Raw genomic sequence first — 12562 nt, forward strand, 5'->3', positions numbered from 1 at the left:
TTCCCATCCAACTGCATAGAATAGTAAATTTTGTGAGTTATATCTCTTAGCAATCAACCCTTATGTATATGATCCACATCAAGTCTATTATATTTTTTAATTTTTTTTAATTTTTGTGTGTTATGCTACACCGGCTCTTAATGTTGGATTTGGCCACATTAGTAAGGATGGTAACATAGTTACAAGCTGTTGTAGTTGACATTTAGGTGTTGAAGAAGTTGCGACGACGGAAGACAGAGATTTTGAAGGTAAATGGGTTTTCAAGAGGGTAGCTAGTAAGGTTGAGAATATGGAGTGACTTGTCGGGTCAAAGGTGATGATAATAATGGTGGTAAAGACTAATCAAGCCTCCTAAAAAGAAAATAGTAAGGGTGAAAGAAAATGAGAAGTGGATGTTGATGTATATTTGATATTGAAAGATATTTCCTAAAATTTGTTATTTTGGGGTGAGATAGTAATTTTGAAATGTGGAATAGTTAAACACAATATGATAATTTGGTTTTTTGACACTTTTGCAAAATTTTTTTTCATTAACGAAGTTAGATTTTGAATCAAAAAGAATAATTTATACATTCAGGAGGTGAAAAGGTAATTTTAGGTCAAATATTGAGTGGGAACAATGTTAATAATTGCTAAGAAAAAATTTCAAAACAAGTCAACAATTCCATACAATTTATGTCTCAACACTATTTTAAAAGTCGTACCAACAGGAAGTAGAGGCAAGTTTAATTTTGGCTTGCCCTAAAATCGACTTTGGCTTTCATACTGCGGTTGAATAACTAGGACTGTCCCCTATACTGTTGAAACTTAAAATCGAACCTGAGTTTTTCCATAAATTTGAAAAACAATCACACTTGAGTCTCGTTCTGACCACCTAAGTTTACAATTACTTCAATCTAACGATTCTATAGAGAATTTATCATGGTTAAAATATTATAGTAATTTCAGTTAGCGTAGATCAAATCCCTATGCTATTGGAACTTAGATTTGAGTCTGTGCATTTCCATAAATTGGGAAAACAGCCATGTTATTTTGAGTCTCAATCTAACATCCTAAGTTTACAACTATGTTAATTTAACGATTCTATATGGGCACCAATTATTAATTTTTGATAAGTAACATGAATTCCTCATGATTAAAATGTTACCGTAATTTCAATTAACTCCGATCAAACCCTTATACAGTTGGAACTTAGATTTGAGCATAAACTTTTCCATAAAACAACCACACTTGAGTTTCAATCTAACACTTAAATTTATAGTTATCCCAATCAAACAATTCTATACAGATGCCACTGTCTGGATCATAAGAAGTCATTATTCAGCCTTTATTTGCTAATACAAGAACAACAAGTGCTTTTTGAATTTTGAAAGATGTGTTATTAGGACTAACAATAAGTGATTTATCCTTCTGCTTGCCTTCTTGGGAAATTAGAGATATAAGATAGAGCTCATTAAAATTTAGGTTGAATAGTTTTATATTGTATGAGTATCACTGTAGTATTATTGCGACATGCAATTATGCTGCATCATATGGCAAGTACATCAATTTTATTAAAATTTTAAACAAAGTATTTATTGTATCATTAAATCATACAATAAGAATTGTCAAACATGAGACATACCTGATAGTTTCATCTCCTTGAAAACGCTTGCATTGCATCCCCCAAAAACCGGCTTCACCAGAGATTTTTCCGTAAAACCTGATGCTGCCACTAATCGGAAGTGAAAGGTAGATATAGATTCCTTCCCGATTTATCAAGAAGCTGACCGTAATCGAAAAGAAAGGTTCAAATGGGCAAAAAATTATATCTAAAGAAGTGAAAAAAGTAATGCCAAATATTTTGATAGTGGAAAAAGTAATATTGCATCAAAGTTCATGAGTTATTCTTGATCCCTCAATGAGGTATTATATATATGTTGTTGATGTTCAATTTATATAATTAATTTCTTGTGCAATCTTGAGATTGAGAAATACGAATGAATTTGAAGAAACTAGGAATCAATTACCTGCTGTTCATCGCATCTGTTGGCAAAATGCTGCAACAGTGAATTTCCGTTATTCTTGTTCCTCTCTGTTTCTGCAACTGCCAAAAACTTAGTACAAGTAATATTAATGCTGCATATTCACGCATTATTCATGCACACAGCTGTAGCAAAGACAACAAGAAAAAAGCCTTTCATGCAAAGAGAATTACTAAAAAAAATTATATAAGATAAATTCAAAACTTTATTGTCTTTTTTATTATAAATGTACATGAAGGAAAGCTGGAACATGCTTTAGAACAAAAGGAATTACTTGGAATGAACATGAAGGGAATTACATTAAGTTATACACCCTTCCGATCCATTTGAATAAATCACACAAATTATTCATGCAAAGCTGGAACATGCAATTAACGCCAAGAAAATCACACAAATTACATAACATGCAAAACATTTGGTTCCCAAGAAAACATGCAAATGTAGTTGAACAAGACATGTATAATTTTCATGAAAATCAATATTAGATAAACTCAAGATTTATCAAGTTCTACTTAATCCTTTACTTTTCTTTCACTTTCTCAAGAAACAAACAAACAGAAGCCTAATTACAGCAAAGGAATACATACTAGTAGGGCTAGGTGAATAAACGTGGATGAAAAATAATCGGAAAGCATTTGTGTTAGTGTGAACGATCATTTCAAGAGTCCACTGGAAAGCTTTGCTGCTGATTCCAGCAGGGTAAGGGTACCAATATCGCCTCGACTCTGTCGGCTTCACCAGAGATTTTTCCTCCAAAAACCGGCTTCACCAGAGATTTCTCCGTAAAACCTCATGCTGCCACTAATCAGAAGTGAAAGGTAGATATAGATTCCTTCCCGATTTATCAGGAAGCTGACCGTAATCAATAAGAAAGGTTCAAATGTGCAAAAAATTATAAGTAAACAAGTCAAAATAATGATACTGAAATTTATGATCGTGGGAAAGTTAATACAATATCAAAGACCACGAATAATTTCTAGCTCTTCGATGAGGTATTATTTATATATTGTTGACGTTCGATTTATACAATTAATTTTTTGTGTATTGAGATTAAAAGATTTGAATAAATTTGTGAAACTAATTCTGAAGAGCCCAGTGAATACTGTGAAAAATATGTCAAATGCCACGTTATGATCATTTTTTATCATAACGTGGCATTTGGCGTATTTTTCACAGTATTCAATGGGCTCTTCAGAATTAGTTCTGCAAATTTATTCAAATTTTTTAATCTCAATACACAAAAATTTAATTATATAAATCGAACGACAACAATATATAAATAATACCTCATCGAAGAACCAGAAATTATTCGTGGTCTTTGACATCTTGTCAACTTTCCCACGATCAAAATTTCCGGCATTATCATTTTGATTTGCTTACATATAATTTTTCCAGCATTTGAACCCATCTTGTTGATTAATTCAAAATCATTTATCTATAAGCATTGACATAAAATTAATTGGTTATACTGAAGAGTGTGTGTGTTTTTATATATATAAATCAAAGGAAAATAATAAGTATTCAACAAATTGAATTTGAAGAAACTAGTAATCCATTACCTGCCGTTCATTACATCTGTTGGCAAAATGCTGCAACAGTGCATCTCCGTTATTCTTGTTCCTCTCCGTTTCTGCAACTGCCAAAAACATAGTACAAGTAATATTAATGCTTCATATTTATGCATGATTCATGCACGCAGCAGTATCAAAGAAGACAACAAAAAAGAAGCCTTGCATGCAAAGAGAATTATCAAAAAAAAAATTTATAAGATAAATTTGAAACTTTATTGTCTTTTTTATTGATCTTGTTATGTATGCAAACTGAATTTGGTCAATTCATACGAAAAAGAGGAGGGCACCGTCAAGAACAAAATCAAATAAATCATATGGAACTGTGTCAAGGTCCATGTAAACATTAAGAATGCGCACACTTTTCATCTTTGGTTTCCAAAGAATTAAACTTGCACCAGAAATTGATAAAAATACTAATATTTTAATTTAGATAAGAGGATTAATTGATCAATAGATTACCTTGGAGCAAAAGAATCACTCAAGATTAAACTAGTGTTTTTCTTCTTACTATTTTTCTCCATTTTCTTAGGAACCAAACAGAACACAACTAATATAATTGTTTTACAAAAGGAATTACTTGGAATGAGCACGAAGGGAATTACTTAACGCCAAGAAAATTATACAAATTACATAACATCCGATGCATCGGTTCCCAAGAAAGCATGCAAATGTTGTTGAAATTGATTCCAAGGACAAGATAATTATAATTTTCATTGATGTCAACATCACCAACCTCAAGATTTGTCAAGTTCTACTTTTCTTTTCTTTCACTTTCTCAAGAAACAAACAAACAAACAAACAGAAACCTAATTACAGCAAAGGGATACATACTAGTAGGGCCAGGTGAATAAACGTGGATGAAAAATAATCGGAAAGCATTTGTGTTATTGTGAACGATCATTTCAAGAGTCCACTGGAAAGCCTTGCCGCTTATTCCAGAGTGCTATTTCCCCCCACGATTTAGTGCATTGTTAAAGTTATACCTTCGAGGTTTAAAAAGCCAAAGATCTCACTCATAAGTTAATTTTTGTTAAAAGACACAAAGATAAAATTGTTATTTCATTAATAATATTAAAAAATATAAAATTAATTAAGTTTTTTTCTCATAATTTTAAAAATTAACAATTTTACCTCTGTTAAAAGTTTTTTAACTTTCAGAAGTAACATTCTCCCCTTCTCCCCCCCCCAAAAAAACCTAAGGATTATTTTTCAAACGTTCTCGGGCAATTGATGACAACCCATCAACCCATATTATCTAGTCGGCGACCAGATCTTCACTCTCCTATGCAAAAAGAGGCAACAAAGACGCATTTTCATCGATTCTTATAGAATTGACGAAGACCCTTGTTTCTGTCGATTCATCTAGAATCGATGAAGAATTCATTGATTCAAATTGACGGAGTCAACAAAGATGAGTCTTTGTCAATTCATCTAGAATCGATGAAGGCTTCGTTGATTCAGATTGACTGAGTTAATGAAGATGAGTCTTTGTCGATTCTTTCGGAATCGACGAAGATGCGTCTTCAGTGCATCATCAGAAAGCTTTGGAGAGATGAAGGGTGGTTGGTGAGATGGTGGGTTGAAGCGCTTTCTCCGGTGGCCGGAGAGCCTCTAGCAAATACCCTAGATTTTAAGGGGAAAAATGTTACTTTTAAAAATTAGAAAACTTTAGACATGAGTGAATTTGTTAGTTTTTAAAATTGTGGGAGGAAAAGTAATTAATTTTATCTTTTTAATATTATTAATGAAATAATAATTTTACTTTTATCTCTTTTAATAGAAGTTAGCTCATGGTTGAAACTTCTGACTTTTCAAACCTCGCTTATATGATTTTGAGATGGAAGAAAGAGGGGCAGGGGCAGGGGCAGGGGCAGGGGAATACTGTTTTGGCCATTTTTAACAGTTAATGTTTTGATCTTTGAATCCAACCTTTGGTTTCAAGAATGTGTCCAGGAAGACAAGAAATCTCTATTACAAAAGTAGCTGGTAGCTTCATGTTATCTGATGCTTCACCCATCACTTTGTCATCAACACATCAGAATCAAATTTTTACGTACAATCTGTAAAAATATGCTTCACGCAGAAGAAGACCTCTGAGAAGACGACTGTCTTCCCAGGTGAAGACGAGCTCGAGCTTGAACTCTAACTCTGCTATATACAAATCAAACCGAACTCAAATTTGATTCGATTCGAACCTAACCTTAACTTGTAGTAGATAATATTTATTATATCATATGATATATTCAATGTATCATATTATATTGATATATTTTATAATATATATTATTTTATATCTATATTATATTGTATGGTAATATGATAACTATAACGTGACGTGATTCTTATTTCGCTTGTATCATCATAAACTAGGAATTGAAAAACATATTTATTAACTCCAGATGACTCAACGTTTTTGGTTGGCCAGGCTTATGATGCCAAACTATTCCTTCATGCATGAGTGATTTATGCAAACAAAAACTATTTTCGGAATTCAAAAATAAATTGAAAAAGCACCGTATACATGAATATGAGAAGACTTTCTGAAACTGCGCTTGGCGGGTGAGGTGGTTATCAGATGACCAACCGGGCGCACGATAGCAAACGCTAGTTAGTTGATCACTCTTTAAGCTTACCATACTTCTATATAGATTACTGTTCTTCATTAATTTCTGAAAAAAGTAAGAAGCATTAGAATAGACTGAGCAAGAAAAGAACAAGAAGAAGGGAGAGAGTTGACTCATTGAGTTACTGCAAATTTTTGAGTGAGTTTAATTAAAAATGGAGGACCAGGAGAGGACTAGCATATTGGTGACAGTAACGAAGTCGAGCGAGAAAGGGTATCCTTACCCCTCGAAATGCAGCAGAGAAGCCTTCGAATGGATTCTTGAGAATATCGTTCGAACTAACGTTGGTCGTTTCGACCTTCTATTCCTCCACGTCCAACACCCAAACACTCGTACGTACTTGTTCTTTTTTCTCCTCTTTATTTCTGTTTTAGTTAATTTGCTGAGAATACTTCTGTGTTATGGATTATTATCTTCTGTTTATTTCTTGGGAAAATGGAGGGAAAGCAATTAAATCTTGAGGCTACGAAACTTTTCCTCCACGTCCAACACACGCACATGCTTGTTCTTTTTCTCCTCTTTATTAATGTTTTAGTTAATTTGCCGAGAATACTTCTGTGTTATGGATTGTTATTTTTCTGTTCGTTTCTTGGGAAAATGGAGGGAAAGCAATTAAATATTGAGGCAGCCAAACTTTTCCAAGAAATTAAATGAAAAAACATATTGCGCACAAATACTCTGCTTTTCAAGAAAGGTTTATCAAGTTGATTTTCTTATTTTTGGCAAAATAAATCTGCCGGGTCAGTTTGTCTTCCAGAATGATAATATAGATTATTATTTTTCTGTTTGTTTCTTGGGAAAGTACTTAAGTCTTGGGGCTGCCAAACTTTTCCAAGAAATTCAATGGAAAAACATATTGCGCACAAGTATTCTGCTTTTCAAGAAAGGATTATCAAGAAAATCTTTAGTAATTGATTTTCTTATTCTTTGCAAAATAAATCTGCCGAGTCAATGTGTCTTCCAGAATAATCCACTGATAACGTTTTGTGCAGCTGACGCAGAATACGTAGCAGCGGTTGACATGCTGGATTATTTTGATGATAGATGTATACAGATTGGGGTTGGTATTAATGGATCGATTATCATACGATTAATTCCTATCTTCTTATACCGAGAAGATTTAATCAGTTTAATTAAACTATGATTAACTGTAATTAATTAATTAATGGTCCTAGGTGGCTCATTTCTCTTGGGTCGCTCGAGGGGTTGATCCTAAAGTAGTTATTTGCGATCAAGTGAAACAAATGAACGCAGACATCCTCGTCCTGGGAAATAAAAAACGTGCCTCCATTCAGAGGTATGCAATAATTTTTAACTTTATTTTAGAGCTATTTATATGTTAATTATTATTTTTTTCTAGGTTTTTTAATCGGGGCGAGAGTGTTATTGAATACTGTTCGAAGCAAGCTGAGTGTCATGTTATCACTGTTAATGTAAAGGCAGAAGCAGCTCAAAGGTCTATTGTCCTTCAGGAGGAATTGGATCCAAATTCGTCAAGACGAAACCTGTTACCATAACAAGATAGGCAAAACAGAGCAATTTTCTTTTCTTTTCTTTTATTTTTTTAAACCAAAACGGGACTCTGTACTTAATAGACTGACGACATTCTTTTTCTTTCCTACGATTTTATCAATTTCTTATGCTTACATTCAATTCTTCCTTGTTAAGGCATTGAGATCAGATATCCCCTTCAATATATTCTAAATAATTGTATTTAATATAACGAATCAATTATTAATATTAATAAAATTATATGTTTATACTTTTAAGTATATAAATTATATATTATTATATAATTAGATAATTTTAAAATAAATATAAAATAATATATTATCATATAATAACACATTATATTTATATAATTATATATTAAAAAATATGTTCATATAGTATTATTTTATTAATATATACTTTGTGTAGAATTAAACACAATTATGATCATTAATTGTTTAGTGCATAGATTATCTTTACATAACATTGATACTTATAATTATTTGTAAAACAATAAAATTATATACACAATTTTACCTATAAATAATAATATATTACTAAATATTATATAAGTTTACTAAATATCTACTTAAAATATCATTTATCTCCGTTAGACGATAGGTCTATTAAAATATCAATACAACCCCAAAAAATGTTTATCGGCGAATATTAATTAAGTTATGTTATATATATAAATAATGATAAGTTATCATACGATTAAATAATTAAAAATAAAGACAAAATAATACATAATTATATAATAACATACTATTATTTATATATAAACCCTACTATGCATAACACAAAGTATCATAACTCAAAATGCCTACAAAAAGTTATATTCACCTCCTATTCATTGAATCAAAAATTGTGCACGTTTTCTTTGAATTCTCACATTTTCTTTACCGCCAAACAAAACGAAAACAATATGAAAGATTGGTCTACCTTAAAAATGAAGATTAAACAAAGAGGAGGGTTTGGTGTTACCGTGGATACAACTAGTTTCAAAGCTTCTGTTAAATAGAAGACGTTGGTGGTGCTAATAGAGGGAAGCCGACAATAAAGGTAGTAGAGGAAAACCAACAGTGGTGGAAGAGGAAGACAAAGAGAAACTTTAACGGCGGGTGTCAATCTAGGAGAGAAAGAAAATATCGTTTGATTCATAGATTTTTTCTGAAATTTAGGCTGACGTGCCATTATGCTGATGTGGCAGATGAAATGGCATCCGCCACATCAGTCGGTGCATTCTGTCGGTACCATCCATCGGTTGCGGTAGCATTACTCATATATTCATGGTAACGGCAATGCACCCTTTGAGTACAATTCGGTACATAGATAATTATCATGTGAAAAACTAATGTGTTTTTCTTTTTTTTGCTTAAAATAACTCCAATATGCTTGGAAGTATCAAGACATGAAGATTGATATTGGATACCTCACTCAAGTTCGTGATTCCACTCTGAAATTCAACTTTCAACGAAGAACACACTCTCTAATCGCCACCCTTGTGTCGTTAGTTCAAAATTCATCATTTTGGTGCTGAACCGTCGGATTTTCTGGTATTAATTTATGCAATTTGCTGAATTGGATGTTTGTTTTGATTATATATTTTTTTTTCACTAGTTTGGTCACCAGGCGTTTGACCGTATGCCCCATAGATTATGTAACTTTTTTTTTTTTCCTTTTCTAAGGTTCTGGCATTAATGGGTTTTCACACATTCCTCTGTTTTTATAATTTTCTTTTATTCTGTATTCTTGTTAATCAAAATTCATTGTTGGGTAAGTTTCTGAAAACTGGCATTGCTGATGTTATTATCAAATCTGTGATAAAGATAGAAGTACAGAGATTGTACTTCTATAATGAGTGATCAATATGCTGTTTTTAGTTAAATAGCCTGAAACATTATTGCTTTGTCTTTTAGTTCAATGGGTTCTTGGGAATTTATGCTTTCAGTAATCAAAATGTTTGATTGTTGCATTTCCTGAGTGAATTTTGTTGTCCAGTGGGCTTGAGACTAATTTGAGATCAGGGTTTTTGTCCTTGTGGCCTGTAGAGCTAAAAAGTTGCAACTTGAATTTTGATTAGTTACGCATTTTGTTCAGGGGTCAGTCTTGTTACTTTAAATTGCATATGATTCCAGTTTAAGCAGTGATTGGGTCTTAGCATTAGCTTCTACTGCTTGAAATATACCTGTGTGCTAATCTTAATTACATATGACTCTGTAGACGTCAAGCATTTGAGCTTTCTCTGTGTTGAACTGAAAATCTTTTGTTTTTCCAACATTTTTGAACACCCTAGCTGCTGACAATGAAAATTAATGAGTGAGGATTGAAAGCAGTATCTCTTTGTTGGGTTTTAAATTTCTGATTAGAAATTTTTGTGATGCCCTCTCTATGTTTGATTTTAGGAAATTTTAGGTGATCAATTTGCTTAAACTGTGATGGAAGCCAAATTATTCTGCTTTTTGAAATTAGGGTTGTCTTTTATTTCTAAAATTAGGGTATAGCCATGAGGTTGAAGTCAGTGTTCCTCCTGCTGTGCTGTCCATGTTTTCTGCTTCAAAAACAATATAGTTTGCTGCACCGGAATTGACAAGCAAAGGTTGCACCAGTTTGCTTCTTCTGTTCCTAGTTGCAAGCCTCCTGAAGTTCACAAAGGCAACGGCATAATGTACATTGATGAAGTTGTCAAGAAGAAACAAGGAAAGAAGTCCAAATGATGGTGGAGGAGCCAGGTTCTGATTTTCAAAAGTACTTTTGCATCGTTACATAGATGGGTTAGCAATGCCATGTTCTGTAAAACTTAATTCATTCTCTGCATAAATTAGAGCGTCTTCATGACTTAAGGCATTTGATAATCTAAAGAGCTTCAAAATATATGGATTCTTATTGCGAAAGAAAGCCAAAAGTATGCATGTTTCGGAGGCTTTGTTTATACAATGCTGCCTCAAACTTCTCCACTGAAATTTTCCTTAGACGAATGTGAATCAGGTTCCAGTGATTGCATTTATCTGCTGTAAGCTACTTGCCCAAAATGGACTTTGTTGTCAGGACTTCACGTGGTCGTTCTCCTATTTACTGATTTTCGCTTCACCCAACTGACAGTCGATGGAGCTTTTCCTCTCCATAAGACAAGACGCCCCATTTGGCCATTTTCGTACTATTACAAATTGCCCAGGATATTACTTGTAATAATGTTTATCAGTTTAAATAATATGTTATTATATAATTAAATAATTTTAAATTAATAATATTAAATTATATAATAATATATTATTTATATATATATTTAATTATATATTTCAAAAAATATATATAATATTTCCCATGTTATATGCACTAAAAATGCGTTTGGTTTGGTCATCCTACCCAAGGCCACCTAAGTAGTAAGTTCACCACCTATTGTCTTTTGGTTTGACCGAATCTTGGAATGTGGCCTCTTCGGTATTCCCAAGAATGTTTTCGTGGCCTTATATTTTTAAGTTGTTTGAATGAAAATTTAAAATAATTTAAATATCAGTCAAGAAAAGAGAAAAAAGTATAAAGCCGGACCAAGGTAAATTTGATGGCAGGAGAAAACGACGTTTTAAATATAAGGATAAATAATTAAATTTTAAATGATAACGATCAAATTTTGAATAATTAAATATCAGTAATTTTATAATTAAATAGTTTTAAATTAATATTTAATTATATAATAATTTATTATTATTTATATATGCAAAACTCCATATATATATAATATTATTTAAATAATTTTATGATAATATAATTTTATTTTTTGATTGAATTAATGAGTAATATTATTTTAAAATTATTGAATATTTTTTAATAAAAATAATATTAGGTATATAATTTTTATATATAAATAATAATACATTATAATATAATTAAAAATTAAAAATAATATTTAATTATATAATAATATATTATAATTTATATATTAAAATTATATATTTGATTTTATTATTTTAATAATAACTAAAATAATGTAATGGTTCAAATAGAGAAACTTTGTCCTTGTACGGAAAATAATGAGGCACTTGGTGGAAGCCAGCTAATCTAAAATACAGGTGGGGGACAAACATGTGACATAATCACGTGAATTTAAAAGAGATGTCGAGGCCGTGTTTGGTGGTGACGTGAAGAAAGAAAGAAAAAGAGTAAGAGTTTAAATCTTTTATTATATATTTTTAAAATAAAAATTTTAATTTATTTTATATAATAATTATAAAAATTGCAATTAAATCCGAAAAAAAATTAAAGAATCATAATGATTTAAACCGATAATTAGGTGAGACTTGATGGACTAATTAGGTTAAAATTGGCCTTTTGAGCTTCCATCTGAAATTTGGTAAATATAATGTCAAATATCAAATGAAATCGGCTGGTGGAGTGAATTATTCTATTGGCTACACAGGAAACTAACAATATTTGTTAAAAAAACTAAATAAAAATATATTATCATATAATTTAAAATTATTTTAATTATAAATTATTAAAAATTATTAATTTATGTAAAAAGTATTCATTACAAATTATTAATTCACAAATACATGGCATGAAATTATTTATCAATCTTTCTAGCCCAAGGATAAAAACGAATGGAAAGAGTAACAAGAAAAACAGAAAAATGATTCCCCAACCTACTACTTGCGATGTGAGAGACGGCAGAGAGAGTATTTGAGTGGACAGGGTTTATGTTTTAGATGTAGACAACTTGGACACGTGGCCATAAATTGTTTAGCAAGCATAGGCAGTGTAGAGTAGCCAATGAAGGGTGTCAATGCTAGAATATATCTGATAAGCTCAATTCAACCAGACGTCGGTCCATCCACAAGTACCAGCCGGT

General features: G+C 31.5%; 1 protein-coding gene and 1 long non-coding RNA gene across 3 annotated transcripts; both read left to right on the forward strand.

Moving 5' to 3' along the window:
- Positions 1-6252: 6252 nt before the first annotated feature.
- Positions 6253-7736, forward strand: LOC123196536 (universal stress protein A-like protein). Its single transcript, XM_044610600.1, has 4 exons — positions 6253-6551; positions 7212-7279; positions 7395-7516; positions 7580-7736. Exons 1-4 carry the CDS (start codon positions 6374-6376, stop codon positions 7734-7736), a joined length of 525 nt encoding a protein of 174 aa, XP_044466535.1. The 5' UTR covers positions 6253-6373.
- An 804-nt stretch (positions 7737-8540) lies between these two features.
- Positions 8541-10585, forward strand: LOC123196912. Of its 2 annotated transcripts, XR_006497761.1 has the most exons (3): positions 8541-9005; positions 9116-9269; positions 10211-10585. It is a non-coding gene; the product is annotated as an uncharacterized LOC123196912 (long non-coding RNA). The 2 variants fall into 2 exon arrangements; XR_006497760.1 differs by lacking the exon at positions 8541-9005 and having other exon boundaries at positions 9014-9269.
- The last annotated feature ends 1977 nt before the right edge of the window (positions 10586-12562 follow it).

Source organism: Mangifera indica, chromosome 14, assembly GCF_011075055.1.
Source record: "Mangifera indica cultivar Alphonso chromosome 14, CATAS_Mindica_2.1, whole genome shotgun sequence".
Lineage (NCBI taxonomy): Eukaryota > Viridiplantae > Streptophyta > Magnoliopsida > Sapindales > Anacardiaceae > Mangifera > Mangifera indica.

Bases quoted from the DNA above. Each gene is read 5' to 3' on its own strand.
- LOC123196536 (XM_044610600.1), top strand. From the start codon at position 6,374: ATGGAGGACCAGGAGAGGACTAGCATATTGGTGACAGTAACGAAGTCG. The intron at 6,552-7,211 runs GTACGTACTTGT...CGTTTTGTGCAG, and splicing joins CGTCCAACACCCAAACACTC to CTGACGCAGAATACGTAGCA. The intron at 7,517-7,579 runs GTATGCAATAAT...ATTTTTTTCTAG, and splicing joins AAACGTGCCTCCATTCAGAG to GTTTTTTAATCGGGGCGAGA.